The sequence below is a fragment of the Fulvia fulva genome, chromosome 11 (assembly GCF_020509005.1).
Source record: "Fulvia fulva chromosome 11, complete sequence".
NCBI lineage: Eukaryota > Fungi > Ascomycota > Dothideomycetes > Mycosphaerellales > Mycosphaerellaceae > Fulvia > Fulvia fulva.
In genome coordinates this window covers 1,186,195-1,211,717 of record NC_063022.1, presented here as the reverse complement: position 1 = coordinate 1,211,717, position 25,523 = coordinate 1,186,195, and the positions used below count along the sequence as shown (strand labels likewise).

The 25,523-nt window shown below is 54.2% G+C and overlaps 14 protein-coding genes across 14 annotated transcripts; 6 read left to right on the top strand and 8 right to left on the bottom strand.

Moving 5' to 3' along the window:
* Positions 1–47: 47 nt before the first annotated feature.
* Positions 48–845, bottom strand: CLAFUR5_12857 (Esterase citA; the record flags this gene model as incomplete). Its single annotated transcript, XM_047912005.1, has 1 exon — positions 48–845. One exon carries the CDS (start codon positions 843–845, stop codon positions 48–50), a length of 798 nt encoding a protein of 265 aa, XP_047767902.1.
* A 665-nt stretch (positions 846–1,510) lies between these two features.
* CLAFUR5_12856 (6-methylsalicylic acid decarboxylase atA) lies at positions 1,511–2,909 on the top strand (the record flags this gene model as incomplete). Its single annotated transcript, XM_047912004.1, has 3 exons — positions 1,511–1,634; positions 1,684–2,755; positions 2,813–2,909. The coding sequence occupies 3 exons, from the start codon at positions 1,511–1,513 to the stop codon at positions 2,907–2,909; spliced, it is 1,293 nt and encodes a 430-aa protein (XP_047768267.1).
* Positions 2,910–2,947: 38 nt separating this feature from the next.
* On the bottom strand, positions 2,948–5,498 carry CLAFUR5_12855 (Bifunctional dethiobiotin synthetase/adenosylmethionine-8-amino-7-oxononanoate aminotransferase; the record flags this gene model as incomplete). The annotated part of the gene is made up of 3 exons (XM_047912003.1): positions 2,948–5,038; positions 5,088–5,184; positions 5,317–5,498. 3 exons carry the CDS (start codon positions 5,496–5,498, stop codon positions 2,948–2,950), a joined length of 2,370 nt encoding a protein of 789 aa, XP_047767903.1.
* Positions 5,499–5,812: 314 nt separating this feature from the next.
* On the top strand, positions 5,813–7,096 carry CLAFUR5_12854 (8-amino-7-oxononanoate synthase; the record flags this gene model as incomplete). The annotated part of the gene is made up of 1 exon (XM_047912002.1): positions 5,813–7,096. The coding sequence occupies one exon, from the start codon at positions 5,813–5,815 to the stop codon at positions 7,094–7,096; it is 1,284 nt and encodes a 427-aa protein (XP_047768107.1).
* Positions 7,097–7,254: 158 nt separating this feature from the next.
* On the bottom strand, positions 7,255–7,718 carry CLAFUR5_12853 (NADH dehydrogenase [ubiquinone] 1 beta subcomplex subunit 9; the record flags this gene model as incomplete). Its single annotated transcript, XM_047912001.1, has 4 exons — positions 7,255–7,277; positions 7,329–7,449; positions 7,506–7,638; positions 7,696–7,718. The coding sequence occupies 4 exons, from the start codon at positions 7,716–7,718 to the stop codon at positions 7,255–7,257; spliced, it is 300 nt and encodes a 99-aa protein (XP_047767900.1).
* Positions 7,719–8,083: 365 nt separating this feature from the next.
* On the top strand, positions 8,084–9,674 carry CLAFUR5_12852 (Dihydrolipoyllysine-residue succinyltransferase, mitochondrial; the record flags this gene model as incomplete). The annotated part of the gene is made up of 4 exons (XM_047912000.1): positions 8,084–8,256; positions 8,306–8,361; positions 8,414–9,321; positions 9,375–9,674. The coding sequence occupies 4 exons, from the start codon at positions 8,084–8,086 to the stop codon at positions 9,672–9,674; spliced, it is 1,437 nt and encodes a 478-aa protein (XP_047767899.1).
* A 94-nt stretch (positions 9,675–9,768) lies between these two features.
* On the bottom strand, positions 9,769–10,328 carry CLAFUR5_12851 (uncharacterized protein; the record flags this gene model as incomplete). The annotated part of the gene is made up of 2 exons (XM_047911999.1): positions 9,769–9,813; positions 9,861–10,328. 2 exons carry the CDS (start codon positions 10,326–10,328, stop codon positions 9,769–9,771), a joined length of 513 nt encoding a protein of 170 aa, XP_047767901.1.
* Positions 10,329–11,059: 731 nt separating this feature from the next.
* CLAFUR5_12850 (Histone H2A) lies at positions 11,060–11,712 on the bottom strand (the record flags this gene model as incomplete). The annotated part of the gene is made up of 4 exons (XM_047911998.1): positions 11,060–11,121; positions 11,175–11,378; positions 11,440–11,528; positions 11,657–11,712. 4 exons carry the CDS (start codon positions 11,710–11,712, stop codon positions 11,060–11,062), a joined length of 411 nt encoding a protein of 136 aa, XP_047768104.1.
* A 438-nt stretch (positions 11,713–12,150) lies between these two features.
* On the top strand, positions 12,151–12,719 carry CLAFUR5_12849 (Histone H2B; the record flags this gene model as incomplete). The annotated part of the gene is made up of 3 exons (XM_047911997.1): positions 12,151–12,174; positions 12,239–12,383; positions 12,469–12,719. 3 exons carry the CDS (start codon positions 12,151–12,153, stop codon positions 12,717–12,719), a joined length of 420 nt encoding a protein of 139 aa, XP_047767768.1.
* An 836-nt stretch (positions 12,720–13,555) lies between these two features.
* Positions 13,556–14,936, bottom strand: CLAFUR5_12848 (putative cysteine protease atg4; the record flags this gene model as incomplete). Its single annotated transcript, XM_047911996.1, has 2 exons — positions 13,556–14,153; positions 14,206–14,936. The coding sequence occupies 2 exons, from the start codon at positions 14,934–14,936 to the stop codon at positions 13,556–13,558; spliced, it is 1,329 nt and encodes a 442-aa protein (XP_047767769.1).
* Positions 14,937–15,545: 609 nt separating this feature from the next.
* On the top strand, positions 15,546–18,285 carry CLAFUR5_12847 (uncharacterized protein; the record flags this gene model as incomplete). Its single annotated transcript, XM_047911995.1, has 2 exons — positions 15,546–15,669; positions 15,725–18,285. The coding sequence occupies 2 exons, from the start codon at positions 15,546–15,548 to the stop codon at positions 18,283–18,285; spliced, it is 2,685 nt and encodes an 894-aa protein (XP_047767681.1).
* A 1,174-nt stretch (positions 18,286–19,459) lies between these two features.
* Positions 19,460–20,778, top strand: CLAFUR5_12846 (uncharacterized protein; the record flags this gene model as incomplete). The annotated part of the gene is made up of 2 exons (XM_047911994.1): positions 19,460–20,643; positions 20,682–20,778. The coding sequence occupies 2 exons, from the start codon at positions 19,460–19,462 to the stop codon at positions 20,776–20,778; spliced, it is 1,281 nt and encodes a 426-aa protein (XP_047767682.1).
* Positions 20,779–21,629: 851 nt separating this feature from the next.
* On the bottom strand, positions 21,630–22,900 carry CLAFUR5_12845 (uncharacterized protein; the record flags this gene model as incomplete). Its single annotated transcript, XM_047911993.1, has 6 exons — positions 21,630–22,192; positions 22,244–22,333; positions 22,390–22,522; positions 22,582–22,617; positions 22,668–22,737; positions 22,797–22,900. 6 exons carry the CDS (start codon positions 22,898–22,900, stop codon positions 21,630–21,632), a joined length of 996 nt encoding a protein of 331 aa, XP_047767679.1.
* A 900-nt stretch (positions 22,901–23,800) lies between these two features.
* Positions 23,801–25,336, bottom strand: CLAFUR5_12844 (Asparagine--tRNA ligase, mitochondrial; the record flags this gene model as incomplete). The annotated part of the gene is made up of 1 exon (XM_047911992.1): positions 23,801–25,336. The coding sequence occupies one exon, from the start codon at positions 25,334–25,336 to the stop codon at positions 23,801–23,803; it is 1,536 nt and encodes a 511-aa protein (XP_047767680.1).
* Between the last annotated feature and the right edge of the window lie 187 nt (positions 25,337–25,523).

The following is a 25,523-nucleotide window of genomic DNA, read 5'->3' as shown; positions in this document are numbered from 1 at the left end:
TGTCGGGCAGCGCATGCTCAGCTGTCGTGAATTTCTCTTTTACGTCCTCAACCATCTCGCACATCCACGCCATTTTCCTCAGCGTTCTTGTAGATCCAGTCACATATCGGCTGTACATCCGCCTTCTTGATTGGTACTCTGTGCGTTCCGTCCCACTCGATCACAGTCGCCGTTTCCGGATCGTGATACTGCTTCAGCATTTTCCTGTGGAGATGCAGACCATCATCGTTCAGGCCGTGAACATGCAGCGTTGGCAGCCTGAGGATGTGCGGTGATTCTCCCTCGTAGTGGAAGCCCTCGCTGATCTCTCCTGGATTGACACAGGCCGGACTCCTGCTGTGCTCACAGAATGACACCAGCGGACTCCTTCCTGCCAGCAGCACAGCAAATTTGTAGTCCGTGTCCGCCTTGCCTTCCTTCTCTATTCGAATTTGTTGGTCGTACAAAAGACTCGCCGACAGCTTCGCGCCTTGACTGAAACCTATCAATCCCACCCATGATCCTGTTCCCGCGTCCTCTCTCTTGCACGTCTCAATACTGTACATGACCTCTTCGATCGCAGCATCATTGTCGATCGGTGGATGTTCCGGGAGCCATCGCAGCCATCTCCTGAAGGGACCACAGTCTTGATACACCGGTACTATGCCCGGACCCGGATTGCAAAAGAATGGACCATCAGCGAAGACGAGACGAAATGCTGGAAGTTGTCTGATCAGTGATCGGGCTTGTTGTCGGAAGACCTCGCCGGTTACACCACCGCCATGTAGACACAATATTCGAGGCTTGTCGAGAGTCTGTGATTCAGGCAGAGGCGTTTGACCGCGTGAGAGTGGTGATGATGCCATGATCAAAGTACTGCCAGGCTGTCTGCAAGTGCTCGTGGCAGTCGTTTCGTGTACCTCAAGGCCCAGGCTTACACAGTATCCACTGGTAAAGTCGTCCTGCCGTCAATATAGCTAAACACGAAGAGAATGACGGCAATGATAAGCAATGTTACCTGACCTGCTGTTCCTATTTCAGTCGCCGAAGGAGCTGAGCACGCTGAGGTGACCTCTACACCGGCAATGCTGCATCTTGGTGGAGCACCCGGCGATTGATCCCCCAAACGTGCCGAACGTAACATGGCCTCTTCGCTCCATACGGTCTTCGGCAGCCGAAGATGCGCTCCTAGATGACATGTCGATGGTGGTGTCATCGAGGAGGAAAGACACGCTCGAACGCGTCCATCGGCTCGCCAGATTCACACCCGCTCGGATCGGAAGGGAAGCTTGCTTTCGTCTCCTCACCAACACCACATCACCGTCTGACAACGGGCATGCAGTCTACGCATTGGTATAGGTCGATTCGACCTGCTCGTCGTTAGAGCCGATAACAAGACAGGATCCTGTAGACAGGGCATCTTGTGGGCTGAGTTTCCGCAGCTCTCATTACCGTCAGATTGCATGAGAAACATTGATATAGCAGCTCCAGGACGCGACCGTCTACTCAGTGGAAAGACTCAGGCATCACGATGGCGCCTACCTACAAGCCCGACCCAAGAAACTACTCAATCGCCGTAGTAGGAGGCGGCATCGGCGGTCTCTGCACAGCAATAGGTCTTCTCCACCAAGCCATCAACGTCACAATCTACGAAGGTACACCACCACCAACATCTCCCATGCCTCAACCCTAACAGCGATCCAGCTGCATCGCGACTCTCCGAGCTCGGCTTCGGCGTTTCGCTAGCCCCCAATGCCACCCGCGCCCTCCAACTCATCGAGCCAGCAATGTATGCAGGCTTCTTGAAAGCACGAACGAACAACGCCTGGCCCGATCGTCAGCAGTTCTGGTTCTCGTTCCGCGCGGGCGAGGAGAGTATGAGTGACGGGCAGAATTACGGTAAGAGGTTCTTTGACCAGCATTGTGAGACAGGGCAGAGTAGTGTGCATCGTGCGAATTTTCTGGATGAACTGGTGGCTCTTGTGCCTAAGGAGATCGCGAGGTTTGGTAAGAGGTTGGTAGATCTGGAGGATAATGGAGAGGATGTGACTCTCCGTTTCGCAGACGGTTCAACAGCTCGACACAGTGCAGTGATCGGCTGCGATGGCATCAAGAGCGTGGTACGACAGTTTGTACTTGGGAAGAACGATCCAGCGACGTACCCTGTCGTCAGCGGCAAGTACGCGTATCGCGGCCTAGTGCCCATGGAAGAAGCCGCAGGCGTCTTGGGGGATGAGCTTGCCAGAAACTCACAGATCTACGTTGGGCACGGTGGGCACATCCTGACGTTCCCGATCCAGGGCGGCAAAACGATGAACGCTGTAGCCTTCGGGACGAAAGAGGACGGTGAGTGGAGACACCCCGAGTGGGTGATACCGATGGATAAAGAGGCTATGCTTGAGGACTTCAAGGGCTGGATAGCACCAGCTCAGCAGATTCTCGGCTTGATGAGGAAAGGGGACATTTGGGCTCTCTTCGACCACCCACCCGCTCACACCTACACGAAAGGCCGTGTCTATTTGCTTGGCGATGCAGCTCATGCCTCGACTCCACACAACGGCGCAGGTGCAGGCCAGGCTGTTGAAGACGCCCTGATACTGGCGCAAGTTATGGCACTTGTCTACAATAAGAAGGACATACCGAGAGCGCTCTCAGCCTACGACAAGGTGAGGAGGCCGCGAAGCCAGCGACTTGTGAAGGAGTCGAGGGTGACCGGATTGCTGTATGATTTGCAAGCACCGAAGGTTGAAGATGATTTGGAGAAGGTCGCTGCGAGGTAGGTGTTGGTGAGTCTCTATTCCGCACACTATTACTGACAAGATCTTGTCCGTAGTCTGAAAGTCAACAAAATCTGGCTCTGGAACCATGATCACGAAGCTGAAATCAAGAAAGTGCAGCAAGTCTTCCTCGAGGAATCTGCTAAGCTATAGACAGTCGAGACTACACACTGTATATACATCCCACCTTCTCACTCCAGCGCCTTCGAAACCGTCCCCTCCAAATCCCTCAAAGTCTCCTCCGGCGTTGTCATAGCAGCCATAAGGTACAGCACATTCCCCAACACCCTCGAATGCACCACCCCATTTCCCGTCCCATCACCCGCCAACATCTTGTCTCTCAGCCCCGTCGCCGCAGTCGAAGCATATCCACTGCCCGCCGGGTCCTTCAGCGTGATTGCCAACACGGACCCAAGAGCGAACACATTATCCACATTCGCCTTGTGCGAGACATTCGAGACAAAGTCCCAGCTCCACATACTCCACGCTTGCTCGCTACCCTGGTACGACACGCCATGAGATGTACCACGCGGACTCCAGTCCTCCTTGAAGTTCTCCCATGCGCCACCGCGGTCAAGATCTTGGAGCTGACGCAGACTCTCGTTCGCCACGGCGCAGCCCATGGGGTGAGCGGTGTAGCTGTGTCCATGTAGGAGAGCATCCGTCTTGTCGTTACTCAGGAACGCTTCGAAGATACTCTGGCTCGCAGTCGTGGTGCACAGCGGCAGCAGACCTCCCGTCAGGAGTTTCGCATTCACGACGATGTCCGGTTGTATGCCCAGGAAAGAAGCAGCACTGAAACGGCCGAGACGGTATAGACCTGTGAAGACTTCGTCGAAGATCACGGGGATGCCGGACCAGTCGTGGTTATCCTCATTAGAATGCTGAGTGGCGAGGAAGTCACTCGGCTCCTCGACGTTGAACTCACGCGCTACTTCGACAAGGCAGCGTTGGTAGAGTGGATCAGCGAACATCATGCCTCCGGCGCCCAAGAGGATAGGCTCAAGAATGAGCGCGCCGAGCGTCAGGTTGCCTCCTGCGACTTTGGTGGAGATGGCGGTTTTGAGGTACTTCTGGTACGCATTGTACTCAGCCTCCCGCTGATCAAAGTCGAAGAGATCGCTAAGAGAGCCAAACAGCTGCGTTTCGAATGGTGCGCCTTCGAAAGGTTCAACGAGCCATTGGCCTTCTCGCATCTTCACAGTTGGGAAGTCAAGCCAGAGACCGCGACCTTTGTACCATTCGACTTTCTCGTTGAAGATGCTGGGTTCGGAGCAGTCCATTGTGCCGATTGTGTCACCGTGGTAGCTGTTCTTCAGCCCGAGAATTGAGACGTTCTTTGGGTCTTTGACTTGGTATCGCTCGACGGAGGCTCGGAGCGCCATCTTTACTGCGACTTCCATCCCAGTGCTGCCATTGTCGGAGTAGAAGACTTTGCTGAGGCGTGGGTTGCCAGACTTCTTGATCACGGTCTGCGCGAGGTCGAGGCCTGGCTTGTGAATTGCGCCACCGAACATGACATGGCCGTATCGTCCTGCAGCATGAGCTGCGGTCAGGGCAAGAGACGGGTTGCCGTGACCAAGCCCTTGTGTCCACCAAGAGGCTGAGCCGTCGAATGCTGGGGTGAGTAGCGATTTGTCGGGGAAGTCCTCCAAGGCCGCTTCCTGTTTCGTAGAGTAGCTTTGGAAATGATCGCCATACGCCGAGTCCCACGCCATGATCGTGTCTTTCGATCTCTCCGTGTGCTGCACGAATGGATGCCAGATGGCCTGGTCAGCTTCCTCCGGCATCGAGCACAACTCGCTGATCCGCTTTTCATGATCGAGTAAGAACTGGTCCACGAAAGCAGAGATCTGCACCCGTCCACTCGATCGCTCGTAGAATGCTCTCATAGCCTTCTGATCTTCTTGAACATTTGAGTTGCGTTCTGGCGGTGGAGGTATCGCAATGGTGTTGATCTTGCGATCACCGAAATACTCTTTGAGGTAGGAATGGTTGTCGTACCGGTCCTCCACGAACAACGCTACTGAATGCACATCATAGCCACGGATGTGTAGTGACTCCCATGCCGAGATTGTGGTTCCAATGCCGCCCAACTGATGGTCTCCGACGAGAATCGTTGGCAATCTGAATGGTCGATATAGATCTGCTTGTGAACTTCCTGATGGCGAGGGTGAAAGTACTCCTCCAGCAGTCTCGACTATCGAGATACCGTTTAGTGCTTTCGCATGGCGACAGAGCTCCTCGTGAATGGCTGTTTGGACCTCGGCATCGCAGATGGGCTTCGTCTGTCAGTGACCATTACTTTTCGTAACCTGCCGTTCAACTGACCTTGCCCGCCGATCGAACAGCCAGATGCGGACTGACTGGATCATCGAATTGAAACAAGCATTTTGTCGTCACTCCAGTTCCCAATGTCGAGATATGGCTATCAAATGGTGTTTAGTCAGCTAGTGTTAGTGTTGAGGTAGTGGAGGACAACATCCATTGCCAGTGCAATACACCCTCTGCCGGGTCCATATCGTTCAAATCGGTGGATAAACACGTGAAAATAACTCACTGATCATCTGCCTCCTCCAAAGGCCCCGTAGAGACAGGTTTGAGATAATTCACCTCATCCAACCTCTTTTTGAACGCTCGGCAAAGAATACTCGAGAAGATGGTCTTGCCAACACCCGTGTTCGCACCATAAACCTGCAACACCCTCAACTTCGGCCACAAGACCGATCCTACCTGCCTCATCTTCCTAACATTACGTCCCAAACAACAAGAGAATTGAGGTAACCACGTGAGGGATGTCAAGAGCCATGCGTCAACAAGATCCCAAGACCCTAGCCGAGCTTCCCAAGCCAGCAAGCTCCAAGAAGTTAGAACGGCCTGAACCGAAAGACGGCGAAGTCGGTGTGCACCGTGCAGCCCTGCCACCAGGGAGCATGTTCAACGAAAGTCTAAAAGATTATTGCCGGGAAGCCATTGGAAGCGGGGCATAGCATACATCTGCTGCAGTAGAGCTATACAGTAGGTCCAAACAATATAACTATTTGTACTTCATCACCATGAAATCCTCACTGTCAGCCCTCGAGAACACCATCACCACACGCCTAGAGCAACGGGCCGACAACTTTACGCTTCGAAAGTTGACCACCAACCCGCCAGGCAGCATCGACTTTTCGAGCAATGACTTCCTCTCTCTAGCCTCGTCGCAGGATCTCCGTACCTGCTTTCTTCAGGAACTGCAGTCAGACCCCGCCCTCGCAGTAAATCTGGGATCTGGGGGATCACGACTTCTTGATGGCAATTCGACGTACGCGGAGACCTTGGAGCAGGATATAGCGAGCTTTCATAATGCCCAGTCTGGTCTACTTTGCAATTCAGGATTCGACGCCAACACGGGACTTTTCTCGTGCTTGCCACAGAGAGGGGATGTGATTGTTTATGATGAGTATATACATGCGAGTGTTCACGATGGGATGAGGTTGTCGCGTGCTCGCAAGACCGTACCTTTCACGCACAACTCAGTACATGCATTAAGGGATGTGGTCAAGGACTGCATGCGCGAGGATGCAGAGGTTACGATGGGAAGCAAGAATGTGTTCATTGCTGTTGAAGCCGTGTACAGCATGGATGGAGATGTGGCGCCATTGCGAGACATCGTAGCCCTGGTGAAACGACTACTACCGAAAGGCAACGGCCACATCATCGTTGACGAAGCACATTCGACAGGCGTCTTTGGACCAAAGGGAAGAGGACTGGTCTGTGAGTTGGGTCTGGAGAAGGACATCACGGTCCGGCTGCACACCTTCGGCAAGGCGTTGGCGTGCAATGGCGCGATACTGCTGTGCAGTCCAACAATCCGGAAATACCTTATCAACTACGCCAGGCCAATGATATACACAACATTCATGTCGTACCCAGCACTTGCGGCAATCCGGGCATCCTATACATGGCTCATGCAAGGCAGGACCGAGCCTCTGGCCAGGAATCTGCTACTTCTGATGCAGACTCTACATGAGCGGCTGCTTGAAATGCAAGCATCATTGCGATTACCGGCACATCTGCAAGGCCTATTACGGGGTCCGGTGACATGTCCTGATTCGCCCATATTCGCAGTGCTTTCCTCCGAGCCGAAAGTGCTGGCGGCGCATTGTCAGAGGCATGGCTTCGTAGTGCGAGGTATTGTATCGCCAACGGTTCCCGAGGGCACAGAGCGTGTTCGAGTGTGCTTGCACGCTGGCAACACCGTTGAGCAGATCGAGGCGCTGGTGGAGTGCATTCGAGGATGGGTAGTCTCGCGCGTCCACGAGGTCGATGGTTCGCTAGATGTGCGGCCCAGGCTTTGATTCATAAGGTCGCCTGGCGAGTGAGTGAAATCGCCCGTATATGTGATCGGGGTGGGTGGTCAAAAGTCTGGAGCTTTACAGTAACTTCAATGCCCCATCGTGGGGCTTGTTCATGCCATATATACACTTGCAACGCCGCGTCCCAGCTCCCCCAACCTCTACAGGTGCATGTGTGGTGGTGCTATGATCACGTCAGCATGGTCCTGTATCGAAAGAGTCCCGCAATGCGTACGCTCTAAAATGGGAGCAGGCAAGTTGCGCTCGTACTTGCTGCCGCCGGGCGCAGTTGGTGGTCTATAGGGATCGGGGTGCTTCCACTTCTCCAACAGCTCCTCTGTCTGCTGTAGCAGTTCCTGTGTCATCCCGCATCAGTATGTCTCCTCCTCCATATCGTGATCGATCATCGTACGCTTTGCTGTCTCGGCTGGGTGACATGCTTATTCGCTTCGAAGAGACCGCGGATGTACAGTGCCTGACCGCGCCAAATATATCGGTGGACCGCCCAGTCAAGGGCCAGCTTGAGGGAGCGGCGGTAGAGGGAGCTGTCGCATTGTGTTAGAGAGGGTGCTCTGACCGGCCAATGGCATGGGGTGCATTACAGGACTTGTGTCTTAGAGGCCATGATGAGGTCGTTGTCGCAGGGCCAGGAGGCCGCTCAGTATGATATTGTCGACCTCTATGCCTTCGCCAGCCGTCCGGTAGTCGCCGCGGTGGTGGTGGTAGTGCGCGTGCAGTGCTTGTTAGTGAGCGTCAGGTAGAGCTGTTGTTGGTGGTGTTCCTCGCAGCGGAGGGCGGGTAAGCCCGTGTGCTGTGACGCTCGAGGAAGGATGGGCTCCGATCGGTTCTCTTGCAACCTCAAAGATTGGAGCTCTCCTCTATTGCAGCTGACCACATCACCACACTTCTCTCCCAACACATCACGTTCAACACTCCCCTACCGACTTGGAACTGAGAGCTCTTCAAAGGCAGCTTGCCGTCTCTCAGGTCATGTCCAGCGCACAATGTCTTCGCCGGCTGGCGACTCCTGCACAGCGCCCAGCCGCTCTCCTCCGCCAGTCTACTGCTGCCTCTAGCAAGCTCCTACGCTCCTCTACCGGAACCAGGACACTCTGTATTTCAGCGCGATCGTCAAAGACCTCCCCAGCACTTCTCTCCGCATCGTATGTACGTCGGTAGCACAAGATGAGGCATATACTGAGCCGCAAACAGGAAACCTTTCCAGCCTGTACAACTACGTCAATTTAGCCTTACAAGTCGATATTATGGTATGGGAAGATTGTGAAGGCAGGACGGACAACCACTAACATGCATGCGCAGAAGAGCAAGTCGTCAAAGTGCCAGAAATGGCCGAGTCCATCTCAGAAGGTACCTTGAAACAGTTCTCGAAACAGGTCGGAGACTACGTCGAGCTGGACGAGGAAATCGCAACGATCGAAACCGACAAGATCGATGTCGCCGTGAATGCGCCTGCTGCTGGTACTATCAAGGAGTTCCTTGCAAACGAGGAGGACACTGTCACTGTTGGCCAGGATCTGGTGAAGCTCGAGCTTGGTGGTGAGCCAGGTCAGAAGTCTGAGCAGGCAAAGGAAGAGCCAAAGGAGCCAGCATCAGGCGACCAAGAGAAGCACAACGCAAAGGATGAATCGAAACCAAAGGAGGAGCCCAAGCAGGAGTCAAAGCCCGGTCCTAAGAAGGAGGAGCCCAGGCAGGAATCGAAGCCACAGCCGAAGCAGGAATCGCAACCCAAGAAGGACACGAAGAAGGAGGACTCAAAGTCGACCGAGCAGAGCTCAAAGACCGAATCTCCATATGGTGCCCGCAACGAGAACCGCGTCAAGATGAACCGCATGCGCCTGAGGATAGCAGAACGCCTGAAGCAGTCGCAGAACACCGCCGCATCGCTCACCACATTCAACGAGGTCGACATGTCCGCGCTCATGGAGATGCGCAAGCAGTACAAGGATGAGATCCTGAAGTCGACTGGCGTGAAGTTTGGCTTCATGAGCGCATTCTCGAAAGCATCCATCCTCGCCATGAAGTCCGTCCCAACTGTCAACGCCAGCATTGAAGGTCCAGGTGGAGGTGATACTATCGTCTACCGCGACTACGTCGACATCAGTGTGGCTGTTGCGACTGAGAAGGGTCTTGTGACACCGGTTGTGCGCAACGCTGAGAGCTTGGACATGATCGGCATCGACAAGGGCATTGCAGAGCTCGGCAAGAAGGTAAGTTCTGCCTGAGCACAATCCATGAAGTTTACAGGCTAACGTGGTTTCAGGCACGCGACAACAAGCTCACCATCGAAGACATGGCCGGCGGCACTTTCACCATCTCCAACGGCGGCGTCTTCGGCTCGCTCATGGGCACACCAATCATCAACCTCCCGCAAACCGCTGTCCTCGGACTCCACGCCATCAAGGACAAGCCAGTCGCCATCAACGGCAAAGTCGAAATCCGCCCTATGATGTACCTCGCCCTCACCTACGACCACAGATTACTGGACGGCAGAGAAGCTGTGACCTTCTTGGTCAAGATAAAGGAATACATCGAGGACCCGAAGAAGATGCTGCTGCTCTAGACGGCACCTATGGCAGTCTTTAGGGTCATTGTGAGTTACCGGCATTGCGTTGTGTTGTACAAATTACCATGTTCCATCAGAATCATCAACAGGTTCAATTGAAGCTTCGGTCTTCACCCATTCCGTCTATCGCAGTACCCTTTCATGCGATTAGTGCTTGCATTGCTACTTGCTCGGTTGACTCACCTTGTACCCAACCCACACTCCTTCCACTAGCCAGAACTCAAAGATCGTAACCGTCTTCCTCACCAACCCTTCCTCGTAAACCGGCCCAGCGCCTCCCCGCGTATTCACATACACATCCGCCTTCAACTCCTTCCCATACTTATGCAGCACAGTACTGCAACTCTCAACCTCAATATGACAATTCGGATGCTCTGCAGCGATGGCCTTGAAATTCTCAAGCATTGCCGCTCGACTTGTCGTCGTCAGCCGCATCGCCTGAGCATTGCTCATCTCGAATGAAGGAGAAATGTGCGGCGTCCATGGGTAGTCTACAACGTCGAACTTCCTGTCATTGAGGGATTGGTAGCAGGCACGAGCTATGGTCTCGACTGTGGCGGCGGCCTTTTGGTCTGGAGGTGTTGTTGAGGCGAAGGTGATGTTTTGGTCCTGGAGGAGGGTGCCTGTGGATGTGCGGCCGTGGGGATTCATAGTGAAGAGCCTTCGATATCGGGTGGAGAGCGTACAGTCAGACGGTATATCTGCTTGAGCGATAGTCACTGAGAGAAAGAGACGAATGTGTGACTAACACTACTGTGCTACTGTGCGGCTGAACAAACTCGCTTGTATGCAGGATCCATCGTCCTGGGAGCGGACAGCTTCAGGAGCAACCCAGGTCGTTTGTACGAAGGAACTGGTTTTCTCGCATTTCATTCCAACATCATTTGCACACATCGGTGGTGAGATGGACATTTCTGCTTCTTGTGAAGCTCCATTTCAGAACTTGCAATTGGCGGGCTGAAGTCCGAAGCTAAACGCGGTGGCCACTGCTTGCAGAAGCTTGGCCTGGCTGCATTGTTTTGATTCTGACGCGACCTCCAGCCACGCGCCGACAGCCGTGAAAGTCAGCAAGAAACATCAGAAGAACTGTGGAAGTAGAAACGGAAACATTCTGAAGTGTTTGAAGTCTGATCAGATTGCTCAATTCTTGGTATCATCATAAGCCTGCTTGCCCTCATAGCCTTCCGCTATCTCTGTGTGGGCGTAATGTACAGCCTTTCGCTTCTGGATCAGTCAGAAGTCATGCTTCAAAGCAATACGAGAAAACATTCAGTGCACGCCATAACCTGAGCTCGTGCCAACCGTCGATGAGCCCATTATCATCGCGAAACAACCCCATCTGCGCCATAACCCATTGTGCCGTAGTTGAAAGAAGAAACCATCTAAAGCTCTTGCGACGGGCCCTTGCCTGGCTTTGTGCCGGTGGTCTTCTTTGGGAGCAGGTCTGGAAGCGCAAGTCAGTGATGTGATCTGGAGACTGGAGGCGGAGATGCTTACTCTGGTGAATGTTTGGCAGAACACCACCCTGTGCGATTGTGACGTGACCCAGAAGCTTGTTCAACTCCTCGTCGTTTCGGATGGCGAGCTGCAAGTGACGCGGGATGATACGGGTCTTCTTGTTGTCACGAGCTGCGTTGCCGGCCAACTCGAGGATCTCAGCAGCCAGGTATTCGAGCACGGCTGCGAGGTAGACGGGAGCACCTGAGAAGATCGAAGTCAGCTGATGAAGTCAGATTGGAGTGAGAATGTGATTGTGACTTACCAGCACCGACACGCTGAGCGTAGTTGCCCTTGCGGAGGAGACGGTGGACACGACCGACTGGGAATGCGAGACCGGCCTTGGATGAACGGCTGTGAATGATGTCAGTTTGCGCCGATGGAAGTAGAGGTCGAGAAACGCGTTGTTTCGGACCCAAGAAGCGCGTCAAAGGCGATGGAAGCCAGAGACAGACACCTGTAAACAGTGAAGTGTGACTTACGACTGCGCGTTGGACTTGGCACCGCTGGCCTTGCCTCCGGACTTGCCTCCAGTCATTTTGATGGATTTGGTGTTTGTGGGTGGTTTGGGTGAGAAATGTGGTTAGTGGTGATGTGGATGGGTGGTGGAGCTGATTGTCGTGATGGATGCTGTTGTTGAGAGATGGAAGGGAAGAGAGAGGCTGGCAAAGTGCAGGTGGGAAGCCGGGCTTATAAAGTGCAGGCCAAAGAGTGCGGTTGTGGGGATCACTGAAGGAAAGCGCAGCGCGTTGCGAAGCGGGTGGCACGTGCGCGCTCACAACAAGAAGTCGCGTTGATGTGGGAGCTTGCAGCGCTGAGCCCGCACTTTAAGAAGCGGGCTTGCCCTCGCAACTTCGCCAACGACTTTCTTCCTTTCCTCACACAACTCTGCAGCATCCATCGACTACCGCATCCATCCATCAACACCATCTCAAACCAATTCCACCACCCAAGTTCATCAGAAACAGACGTCGAAATGGCACCAAAGGCAGCACAAAAGGTACTTTGAGCCCGAATTGCGTTTCCGGCGCATCCAACACAGAAACTGACGCGTTTGCTTCCAGACCCCAACCACCGCCGGCAAGGCACCAGCTGGCAAGGCCCCTGCAGAGAAGAAGGAGGCTGGCAAGAAGACCGCCGCTGCCACCGGTGACAAGAAGAAGCGCACCAAGACCAGAAAGGAGACCTACTCCTCATACATCTACAAGGGTACGACTTTCCTCATCTCATCTGCGCTTCATTCTGAAGTCGTATTTCATCAATGACTCATTTGCTGACGCGTCTTTTCCCACAGTCCTCAAGCAGGTTCACCCAGACACCGGTATCTCCAACCGTGCCATGTCCATCCTCAACTCTTTCGTCAACGACATCTTCGAGCGCGTCGCAACCGAGGCATCCAAGCTCGCCGCATACAACAAGAAGTCGACCATCTCATCGCGCGAAATCCAGACATCCGTACGACTGATCCTCCCCGGTGAACTCGCCAAGCACGCCGTGTCTGAGGGCACCAAGGCCGTCACCAAATACTCTTCCTCGACGAAGTAAGCGCGCGCATCACCGTCACGGGTGTGATGATACGGCGTTTGTTTTTCCACAATGACACTTGGTTTCTGTCATACCAAGTTCGGGTCAGGGCTCATGAAGGTGGCCGAAGGCGTTTGATAATGCGATCATGGGATGGGTTTGCTTATGGTATTTCATTTTACAGTGCTCACAATACCACCAGCGCTACCGCAGCAGGCGGCGCGCATCGAGCATGATGGGCTGTACAGTAGTAACAGCGAGCAGTGCTCAGGCACAACAGCTTGAGATGAATGCATGATTTCGAAACAGTACTGCCTGACTGCCACTTCTCATTTCTCACTTGCATCTTTCGCGCTTTCTCCACCGCAAGCTGGCCCTGCTCCAAACCAGCGTTCTCGCCTTCAAGCGGCGAAGTTTTTCTAGAAACAGCAAACTGCGCGACACAATGCAGTGGCAGGTGCTGTGCCTTCGACGACGCGTATGACTAATCAAGCCAAAACAAAGGGATTTGCTATCCTGAGGCCGAAATTTCACCATGAGATGCACGGAGCGAGCGGATCGGAGCCGATTGTTTGAGGGGAGTATTGGCTGGTTGGCATGAGAGGAGAGGCTGGATGTCGGGTGTATTGGAATGGACGGGATCGGGAAGATGCATTGAAATGGGAAGGGAGCAGGTCCAGGCTGATGGTGTGATATTGGGGGTATCTATCGACTGCGACCTCGAAATGCGCCGATGACGGAATCCCTCCAAGGACGAACAACTCGAACGCCAGAATATGCAGAATGCTTGAGATCAACTCGCATGACCATTCCCTCGTGACTTCATACGGCATAGGCAACAGCGCAGGTGCTGTGCCTCACAAATCATCCTCATCCAACGATTCTTCCAGCGTCTCGACCTCATCTACGGCTCCAGCGCGCTCGTTCCCGGTCGCATACTTTGGCTCTGTCTCGTGGATATGAATAATCGCCTTTCCAGGCATCTCGGAAACTGCTTTCCTCCATTCTTCGAACTCCTCTTTCGATCTGACCAGGAATCCGAGGAGCATGGAGGGGTCCATTTCTGCGATGCTCAGCCTTCGGACACGTCTAGTGTGGCAGGTTTCGATATCTTCTGTGGAGGGCTGGGGTGATAGCATGGTTCTGGTGTAGTGCGGGTCGAGGTAGAAGAAGTTGTCGCCTTGGTGGCCGATGAAGTAGTGGCTGCTGCTGGGTCTGCCGCCTGCGATCCCGACGCTTTGAGGGAGTTCGAGAGCTGCCTTGAGGGCGGCGTGATAGGCGGGTGTGACTTTCTCGATTCCAAGGCGGATTCCGAGAACGATTAAGGTGGGCTGGAAGTTGTCGTCTGCGTCTTTCTGTGTTGCGGTCTGCATGAGGGAGTCAACGTAGACGTCGCTGTCATTCGGTCGGGCGTAGACTTGGAGGCCGGCTTCGTGGTACTTCTCTGTAAGCGCACTGGACGGGAAATTAGCGATAAGCCCCAGGGCGCTATTCACGATCTACTCACCGTATGCATCTAGCAGTCGCGTTTGGGCCGAACCACTCCCCGGGATAGGTCCCACAAGCTTGAGCTCCGTGCTCCACGAACTTGTGTATCGACAGTGGAGACTCTGGAGTGTCCGCAAAGAGAGATAGGATGTCCTTGTACTGCCGTTCGTGGTCTCCTCTCCTCCAGTTTCTACCCAGCCTCTGTACCAGTATCGCGTTCGCAAGCAAGGATTGTCCACTTCTGATCATGCAACCCCAGCCGGTGTCTGAGGTAAAGCCGTCTTTGTTGGCGAAGTTCCGTAGCTTCGTCGTGAATGACATAGCCGAAGTGGCAGCTGCTTCGCTCGACTTGGGTATAGGTGGGAAGTTGTTCCGATATGTCAACCAGATCCTCGACTCGACGTCTTCAAGGAACTCTGAAGGCCATCCTAGATCTTCCTCATCCATAGACTTTGATAGCTGCACCTGATCGAAGCTTTTGACCAGCTCTTCATCGTTGGCCTCTCCCTGCTCTTCTGCCTTGGTCGACGCTGGTAATGTTGAGGATTGTGTGACTATCGCCGAGTCGGCATGTGATGCATCGGATTGTGATGATGGCGAGGTGCCAGAGGCAGTAGGTGGTCTTGATGCTTCATAGCCAGACTCGTAGGATCGCCCAAGGCACCATATCGGCGACGAGTCCTCGTTCCTGACGGGCCGGTCGAAGATGTAGTCAACGGCTCGCTTGGAGAAGCGGGCGAACTCGTTCATGGCGAGGCGTGTGTGGTAGGAAGATGACAAGGAGCCGGCGACGGTTTGCCCTCTCTATGGCCAGTCAGGTGTTCACGAGACCATCAGCGGTGGACGAGTCGCATGTGATGTCAGGGTCGGTGCTTCAGCTGGCTGGGAGCTGCCTATCGTCAGGTACAGCGGAGAGGGCGCAAGCTTCACAGATGAGCTGCCCTCGTGCAGGTGGATTTCCCGGTGCACAGACACTGAGTAGAGACACGACACCTTGCAGTGAATGACTGTGACGACTCTGTGGCTGGTAGTGATGCAGTAAGATGGCAGATGGATGAGAGCACTGCCCGTGCGCGGATCGAAGATGCAGGGTTCGGGCGCGATAAGCTTTAGCCGCATCTGACTCCGAAGCATGAAGGGTGAAGCATGTCATCGAGCCCACATCGTGTCAAAGGGAACGAACTACAGAGGTCCTCTCGCGGTGGAGCTGGACTTCATTGTTTGCATCGACTCTGCCATTCTGCTAGACTGACCGCAGTCGCTCATTGCTTATTGTGAGTGACCGATTGCTAGCCGTAGACTGTTAGACACAGCCGCAGTGCACGGCTCGAAGACGGTTGCATCAAGACAGCGATCACGATGGCGAAGAAGAAGGCACAGAACGGGCGCGCGAAGCAGAAGCAGAAGGCAAAGGGAGGCAACACACCTCGCACTCCCAGACCGAGCTATGCTCAGCAGCAGATGCTAGCAGACAGTGATTGGGGTTAGACATACTGTTGCCACCTCGACATGTAGTAGTTGCTGAGATGTTGTTGCAGATGAGGATACGCCCATCCATTTTCGTGGCTTCGCGCAGCAGAACAGCCCATCTTTCACACCCCGCAGCGCGAATGCCGCCCCGAAGCTTCGTCACACGGGCATCTCTTTCGTCAGCGCCGGCGTCGACACATCATCACTACCGCAACCTCGAGACACAGACGGCGATATTGCTCTTGACGATAGTGATAGTGAGGACGAGGACGAGGAGGATATTGACGACAGTGAATTGCAGACAAACATCATGGAGGCGGACATTGAGATATCAGAGCAAGGCATGGCGAACATGCACATCCAGACGTCGCACATACAGTTCGAGGACGACACCGCGACGGCATCTACTTCAGATCTGAACACTATTGGTGTTGGTAAGAGCCCGGAGCGACGTCCAGCAGATGTAGACATGTCGGACAACCTGTTCGTGGTGGACACTGTTGGCGACGCAAGCCTGGCAAGCAAGTCGAAGGCCAATGGCAAGCGTCCTGTCAAGCGAGCACCATCACCCGCGCGATCAGACTCTAGCGAAGAGGTCATTGTCTTCAGCGGCCGCAACAAGCCGACTATCTTTAACAATCCTGTCACACGATCCGCAAAGCCTACGCCAGCACCCCCAGTTCGCTCGTCCAGACAACAAAGTCCACATGTGACAGATGACTTACTGAACGCACTCAGCACCGCTCCACGACAATCGACACTACCCCCAAGCGGCTGGGGATCTCGGCCAACCAAGCAGCCTAGCCAGCCGAACGACGCCTGGGAGCCAGCACCAGAGACACCCTACTGGAAGAAGAACAAGGGCAAGCCACGACCTGACCTTGGCCCATCTGCCGCAGAAATGAAGAGGCTCGAGCAGTCTCCACCTAAAGACTCGAAGGTGCAGTTCGCAAACCCCAAGGGCAAAGAGAACGAGAAGGGCGCTGAAGACACTATTGCTTCACTACAGGCGGATTGGAAGAAAACTCTCCGCGATAAGAAGGCGGCGCAGCTCGACTTTCAGGAGCTTGCCTCGAATGAGAGCTCGAAATCTTCGAAGTCATCCAAGCGCAGGACCAAGCGCGGAAGAAAGAAAGACAATCGTGCCATGCGCGCAGCAATCACATCAGACGACGATGCGAGCGACAGTGAAGCGACGTATGACTACATGATGAACATGAGGGCGCAGGCGGCGCTGGATGGCGCCGACGATGTCGATGCCGCTCTTCTGGCTTCCCTGAATGTGGACTCGCGCTTCCCGCCAGCAATGGTGGTTGATGGGAAGCCAGTAAGCGATGGTGAACTGCTACCCAGGCACAAGAAGACTACCAGCCAACCGGAGGGCACATACAAGCTCAATGAGGTCTCCGACTGGGAGGATGAGGATGACAGCGAGATGAACCCCGATCCAGATGAGTTGTCATCTGACGATTCACGCGACATGGATTCCTCTGATCTTGAGGACGAGCTGGAATATGCCCAACGCGAACAGTGGGAAGATGAGGATGACCTGCGCCAACGCCGAGCAGATCGCATGACGGATGAGCAGGTTGCACGCCTACTGGCGAAGCAGGAAGAGCTTGGAATGGGCTCGGACGAGCTGATACTCGACAATGGCATGGACATCTCAGATGATGGCTTTGGCGACATCCAGGCTGCACGTGCTGGTTTGGGTGACCTCTCCAAGTATTCTTTCGGCCATGCTACCAAGACGCCTAGCATGCGCCGTCATAGAGGTGATCGCAAGGAGAACTTCCCAGATGCATCCATGCTCGCAGACGCTGTCGATCAATATGGCGAGAATGGCTTCGACATCATGGACTACGAGCGACCCTCGCTGCGTCCAAGAAAGAAGGGCAGAAAGGGCCAGCTTCCGGAAGAGCTTGAGATCCTGTCTGATGAGGACCTGAAAGAAGAGCTAAGAAGCCAGTGGGACACTGATCGGGGCAAGAAGGCTGCTAAGAAGGCCGAACGCGAAGAACTTCGACGTGAAGGCCTGCTCGGCTCTGCCGGTCGTAAGGGCAAGGCGGATCTGAGTCAAAGATACCCACTCGGCATGGACATGAAGCAAGTCCACGACGAGCTCAGAGACTTCTTGCGAAGCGACGAGCATCGCGAACGCGCATTCCCACCTATGGCTAAGATCGATAGGAAGGCATTGCACGAGATTGCGATGGCTCTAAACCTGAACTCGAATTCGCGAGGCGCCGGCAAGAAGCGCTTCACTGTCGTCACAAAGACTAGCCGCACAGCTATCTACGATCAAGGCATGTTCAACGATGTGATCAAGGAATCAACTCGTGGCTTCTTGACCAACACCAAGGCGACCAGAATAGCAAAGAGGAATGCACGAGGAAGCACTCGAGGTGGTCGTGGTGGTGGACGTGGTGGCGGTGGCCTTGATGCCGCTACTGTTCGTCATGGCGAGCTGGTCGGTGCTGGTGCTGCGGAGATCAGCTCGAACAGCTTTGGCCATCGCATGATGGAGAAGATGGGTTGGAGCAAGGGCACTGCTCTTGGCAAGGATCGCGACGGTCTACTCGTACCAGTCGAGCAGCGTATGAGAGTCGGTACAGCTGGACTAAGTTAAACGAGTCTGCTGTGGAACCACTGGGCGTGGCGTTGTGGTGTTTGGTCTCTGAAGGCTCGACAGACTATAGACTCATGACTCGTGTGTGTACAGTCAGCTAGTGCTCTTATGGTAGCGTGCTAGTTAAAGTCATGGGACGGCGATAACATCGTCAATACAACACATGCACTTGCTCTGAATCGATTTTCCATTTCATCGCGACCACATGATATTGTCTGTTTTGTTCTGATGCTGTTGCAACTACTATTTGTCGAGTACTGTCGACGTACGTATTTCCGGTCACTTCGACAATCGACATTTGAGATCCTCAACTTTGTGCCACATCGTTCGTGCTTGACGTCAACCTCTTTGAACAACATCAACCACGAACACAGCTATACCGACCACAGGTGTGTTGCAGACAGCCTATAACACCGTCGCCAATCTTAGGAAGCATCACGAGAGTCTACGGCGCCTCGGGATGTAGTGTGAAGCCAGTCGATGAGATTAACTGTGTTGGCAGCAACGCCACGATATGCCAGCAACGCGACCGAGACATGAACATATCGCAACCCGAATGGATTACGACAGCATCGCGCTCACGGGGCGAATGAGAGATACACGGGCCACGAACACGATGGGCTGACAAAGACGTGCGATATAGTGCTGTCTTGGTATCCCAGTGAAGTAGGTTCATACAGAACTGCACCGCCACTCCGGCACAAAGACCAGACATGCCACCAGTACACGAGTGGCATACACCTAAATGGCCTCGTAACGCGTATCACAGCATTCACGGCCGCGAGTCTGCTGCTGGACGAGCAACCCAGCGCCACTGCGATGCTACGCTCCCTGAGATTCAGCCACACATGATGCCGGAACACCACAATCGCGAGACTGCAGCCACTGACTCGACGTCCTCCTCGTTTACTTTGCGCTCGATCAAGGAAACAGATGTGGCGCAAGCAGGTATCGCGACGTGTGCAAGACGTTAGTGGCAGAGATCAGCCTTAGTGACATCACTCGGATGGAGCGATGGAGCTGCTGCAAGTTTGAGGCACACCTTACGAATAGCTGATGCGTATACCTCTTCTTCTATCACTGACACAGTAACCTTAGATTGATTGCTTTTTTGTGTTTCACGTCTCCCAGAGGAACCCACAGTCCCACATCAACTGTACGGCGCACGTACCATATGTTCAAAGACATGAAGCTTAGAAAGGACCGCAAGGAGACTACTCCTCAACCAGAGCAGACGCTCCAGCCAAATTCAGCCCAGAAGAAGGAGAAGAGAAGACTCAGTGGACTCTTCGGCAGCAAAAAGTCCAAGGATGGTCAGGTCACAGAGCACGAGCCGGTCATAACTTCACCTATCGTTGGGAATAGCACCCACGCGCTCAACCCCAACCCGTCACTGCAGAACTCATCGATACAAGACTCTGCGTACGCAAACAGCGAAACGGATGCAACGCCACTGTCCGGAGGCAACATGTCCGGGGATACGTCGACGAACACCGTCCCGGTCGAGAATCATGGGCAAATACCTGGAGTCAGCGCAGAGAGGGACCTCACGTTGAACAAGCTGACTGGGGACGTTACCGACGACAACACGGGTGAAGTGGTGACGACCACGACTACAATGACCACTACGACAACAACGACAACCAAAGGAGGCAAGCCCGTGAGCACAGAGGTCGCCGTTGAGCCCAGCGCTTCACTGCAGCCTGGAGCCCCAAATCTTGGCCACAGAGATAGCAATGTCTCCGAAATGCCAGACAACGCTGTGCAACCACCTACCGCTCAAACACTCCAGCCCCAGGCCTCTTACGGCGACGTCAACAATGCACCACCAATGTCGGCTACGGGCGCACTCGACCCAAACCCCAACGTACCGCAGCGCAGTCCCAACCGCAGGTCCCGCGACCTTGGTCAATCGACACTCGCGCAACAACGCATCAGCGAAGTCAGTGAGCCAGACCCGGAGAGTCCCATCCAAGGCTTCAGTGGAGGCGCAAACTTCAGCTATCCCGCCCGAGCAGGAGGTCCCAACGCTCCAGCCCCACTAGGAGGAGGCCTCTCCTCGCACCCGGTCTCCCCTACCACGACGGGTGGCTCCCCTCCCTACACGCACTCCAACGCCGGCGCGACCGCAGGTCTAACACCTCAGCCACAGCAAAACCAGTCCGGCATATTCGCGAACCTCAAGGCCGCCGCGAAAGGAATCCATGGTGTCGGTGAGACGCTGCGAGGGACGCTGAATAGCGAGATCGATAATCGATTTCCGAGGAAGGATGTGAATAAGGCGGCTGCGGCGAATGCGAAGAATCAGAATGTGCTGCAGACGGGGCAGCGGGAGCTGGAGGGTGTGAGAGTTGAACGGTGAGCGCAGTCCTCCCAGGTTAGGTGTGAGTGAACAGAGAGACTGAGTTGAGCCAAAGTGATCGTGTTAAGATACGACGACTCGGGACGGGCGATCAAGATGATTTTGCTGCTTCGAGAGCGCAGCAGGGATAGGGTGATGGGTGCATTCCTCGATTGAAGTATATGGGCACCGGCGAGCGAGCAGCTCAAATTGGTGCGAGAAGCCGCAGTGTCACAGCATGCGACATGAATACCAGTACAGACGTGACTTGACCAGAAGTTGAGCGCGAAGCAGTAGATGCTGCGGAGTCGAACGAGAACTGTATGATAGCTCAAATTGTGGATACTGTACAGAAGGATGGTTAGAACATAACGACGAACGACCAGAATGAGGAATCTTATGATGTACGTACCGTGACGGAATGGCATGAGCCTGAGACGAATCTCTTTGCCCGAGACAAACTGGAAGCCTCAAAGTGCGACTGCGGACCAAGACCTCAGGACAGTGGAATAATGGCATCGACGCCCTAACGTGAAAGCCACTTGCATGGCGCTTCTCACTCGCATATGTACACACTAATCGACCATTACCCACTGGTCGTTGTAAAGCTCAGATCTATCAACACATCGCCAAGATTTCATTTGCGCCGTCTGCCAGGAAGCATCCCAGCAATCTCTTCGCATAGGTCCTCGAGCTGGTATCATGCGTATCGAGTGCTGACTTTTCCCAGAAGTTCCTCCCCGTTGTCCTTTCCAAGCGCCGTGTCATGCATTTCTCTTTCTCGCACGTGCCCTACGAGCGCTGTCTCCGGTGTCGCCTGCATTCTCGGTATGGCCAGACTGGTTCCTTCGTACGATTTTGCTCGCGACACGTCATCTCGTTGTGACTCAAGCGCAGTTGCACGGCGAGTGCGCATTGGCGCAACGCAGCCCGAATGTTGCACGGAGCGCGGCTTTCAGCCCGTCTGCCGAGGCAATGTCGATGGAATTTGCGGTGGAACCTTTCATGATTCTCCTTCCACGCGGATAAAGTACGCCTTTGCCAACTCGTATGCCGTCCAGCAGATAGCTGTGCTTGGTGCCGTCGTGATAATGCGTGCCTTCATGCCGCGGAAGAACCCGTTCATGCCTTCTCTTCTCCAGATGATGCCCGCTGCTGGCCACAACCCTCTGCACTGCCTGATCTCTGCATCCGTTGAGGAGCCTCTCGTCTGTAGTAGTGTCTTGATGACATCCAATGGAGTGGTCGCTGCTGCTGCGACACCACCAGCGGTACCTCCAGCGATGCAATGCGTGAGTGGGTCGTAGCCGGATTTCCGATGGTTCTGCATAAACTTCGTCAAGGATTCGTAGGCGGTGAATTGAAGTGCGGTGAAAGGCACGGTCATGGTGAGAGTCGTAGGGTAGGAGACGTAGAATGCGCGGAGTCCTTCGTTCCGGAACACGGTTCGCGCGCAGTCGGTAATGGAGCGGTATGTCGACCCGTGTAGTTGCATTCGCTGCTTGATCACGTCGAATGGGTTCATGAAGGCGTCGCTGGCGATGGTCGCTGCTGCTCCACTAGAGGCTATACTGTGTCAGTCTCGTCTTATTCAGTATTTTGCTTCTTCGCCCTTACCAGCTGCGAGCGGATGGTGGCCCACGGCATTGCCACCCATCGCTTGCTTGACCATTTCGTACGTCGCAAAGTAGACAGCGTGCGCAGGACCTGTACAGTTGTCAATGTCTGCTTGGCGTGGTTTCTGAGTGTTCGTGGGGTCGCACCTGCTCCGACTACCACGCTGGACACTCCTCGCCATAGCGACATGTAACCCTCAGCTCTTGAGATGGTCGATATCGCATTGCCGATGCCACTGTATATCGCGCCGGGAGTTGGGCTAACCACTTGCATTCGCGTCTGTATGGGAGATATTAGCTGGCCGTCCTTGGCCTCGTAGTCCGGAAGTCCGAACGCACCTTGAGCAGATCGATGGGGTACATCACCGTGTGTTCCTACAGCGATGTCAGCGTCGATACCCCTTTCCAGTGTCCGGCGCACATACTGCAATGCCAGCGAAGGCGCCGGCAGCCATGTTGGCCGCCAGCGAGAAGTTAGGTGGAAGCGATTCATAGCTGAGGCACGCGTCAGTACATCGTCGGCCCTGTGTGTGCGCAATTGCATGGCCACGCACTCGTATTCTTCCTGCTCCTCCAGCAAGAGCTTATCATGCGCCGCCATAGGGCCTGGCGAACCAACAATCGCTCCCACGATGCTTGGTGTTGATGATGCCGACATGCGATGGGAATTGCTCTGGCTGCTGGAGAGCTCTCGCGTGCCGATATCAGATCCAGCGATGGGCGGCGGATCAGAGCGTCGAATCTCCGGGGCAGGAAACAGGTCGTCGGTCGTGCAAGATCGCGTCGAACAAAGAGACACAAGAGGCAAGGCCGGTGTACGTATGTGTGTGTGGTGATGTCTGGTATACAGTAGAGGAGGACCTCACAGTGCGAAACTCTCTCTGCAGTTCGCTGCAGCCAGACCAGATGCTAGGAAAGTTTGCACTTTTACCGCCTCGGTCCTGCTTAGCCATCAGAGTCAATGCACACGCTCTGTAGTGCCGATTGATGCGTTGCACACCACCTTTTCATTGACTCATTACCTGTCTTAGCGACTGCTCCTCTAATTCATCGGCTATCCTATGCATTGATGCACACCTTGCGTTGCTTCTTTGACGACAGACGCGGCTATCATATCTACTGAACAACCATACATGAACAGACGCGTTCCTTGTTCGCCATCCTCACAGACCTTGGGAAGATCGCTGTCCGCTGGCGCGCCTCTCACTTCGTTTGGCAGGTTTGCGAGACCGGAGACTGGTGCATAAAATCTAGCCTCGCTGCTAGTTTCCTGCGACGAAGTCTTCCCACAACGGGTATCTCGGAGCTTCGTTATGCTGCACTTCTCTCGTTGTGCTTACATACTCCGAGCGATGTGGTCAGATTCTGCCGCGTGGCGCCGTATCGCTGCAACACCACTTCTTCACACCTGATTTCTTCTTTCAGATGCGTTGTTGATTGATCGAGCTCCCAGCCAAGCTATCGCCGCGGAGAACTTTGGGAGTCAACATCCCAGCTTCGTGCTATTGCGGATGTCGCACGACAGCAGCGAAGGCTAGTCAAACAGCAAAACTCCTTATCAGCATTCACACCTGCCGTACCATCGTGGAAAAGCAACGACATCTCTAATATTGCCAACACCACTGAGATAGCACAGCAGTCGATCGAAGCCCAAGCCGAAGCCTCCATGCGGTACACTTCCATATTTCCTCAAGTCGTGATACCAGTCCAGGTTACCTCCTGCAAGGCCTTTCTTCTGCATAGCCTCCAGCAGCTCTCTCGGACGATGCTCACGAAGTGACCCTCCAACCAGTTCGGCAAGATCAGGCACAAGCAGATCGAAGCATGCCACCGTGTCGGTACCTCTTATTCTCCCGCCGCTGGCGTTGGGAAGCATGTAGAAGGGTTTCTGGATGGCTGGATAGTTCCTCACGAAGACGGGCCTACCCTGGCCGAGATGCTGTGCAATCCAGCGCTCATGCTCGGTCTCCAGACCACTCTCGTATGCTAAGCTGAAGCCGGCCTTGTTCAGCTCGTTGATGGCCTCTGAGTAGGTAATTCGAGGCCAAGCGTCTGCAGAGACTATCCCTTGCCATCTTTCCTCCAGATTTGCGACATTCGTGGCCACATGATCGTCAGTATCTGTCTCCTTAGCAGATGCTTCTCGTGCTCGGAGCAGCTCTTGACTCAGTTTTGATGCTGTTAGGTCATTGACCACGGCTCGCATCATGCCTTCAACCACATCCATGACTGCATTCAAGTCGCTCACGAAACATTGCTCAGCCTCGAGCATGTAGAACTCGCTCAGATGTCGAGCTGTATCGCTCTTCTCTGCACGGAAGGTTGGTGACAAGGTCCAGACTCTGTTCACTGCCTGCGCAAGTGCTTCCAGATGCAGTTGTGAGGAAACTGTGGTATACTTCGGGGATCTGAAGAAATGCTCTACCTGAGCTTGATCTTCGGGCTCGGATTTTTGTGGTGAGTCTTTCGAAGCGTTCGACGAGATTGTGAATACCTCTCCCGCACCTTCACAATCGGAGGATGTAATGATAGGCGTGTGAGTCTGCACGAAATCTTGTTCGCCAAACCATCGCGTAAGGCTTGCGATCACTTGCGACCTCAGGCGTAGCAATAATGCGTTGGCTGGGATTCGAGGCCGTAGATGTGGTATAGTTCGCAAGTACTCTGCAGTCTGGAACTTCGGCTGCAATGGATTGCTTTCAGCATCGTTGGCGCCTTGTATTGCGACTTCCTTGGTCTGGAGTTCGAAGCTCTGCTTTCCTCCCTGAGATGGTTCCCACGATCCTCTTAGCCGCACTGCGGTTCCATGCGACAATTCTGCAGCTTGTTCCGGCTTCAAGACGGCCTGCAGAGGATCGATTGCTGATCCATCACCCAATGCGATGAATGCAACGCGCTTTTGCTTCCGCACTGATCTGACCCAGCCGTCGATCTGTACATCATCTGATGCTTCATTCTTATGCAGAAGTTCTGCAATGGCTTTTGGCTTTTGCAAGGGATATCTCAGAGTGGTTGCTGCAGAATAGGGGCGTGAGACTTTACGAAGTCTGAGAGCGCATGATGCTGGACGCCAGGCTCGCATCGCCTGCGACATTCACTTCACGCGATATGCTCAAAGCGCTGTACAATGTTGGTGATGGTCCGATGAAAGGTGTAATGCAACATATGAAACATATATAGAACCGTGAACCGTGGCGCATGTCATCCTAGTGTGGCTTGTTGGATCATGGATGCCGATTTCCTTCGTCTAGCGCAAGCGTTGCCGGGTCTGACGTAGGGAC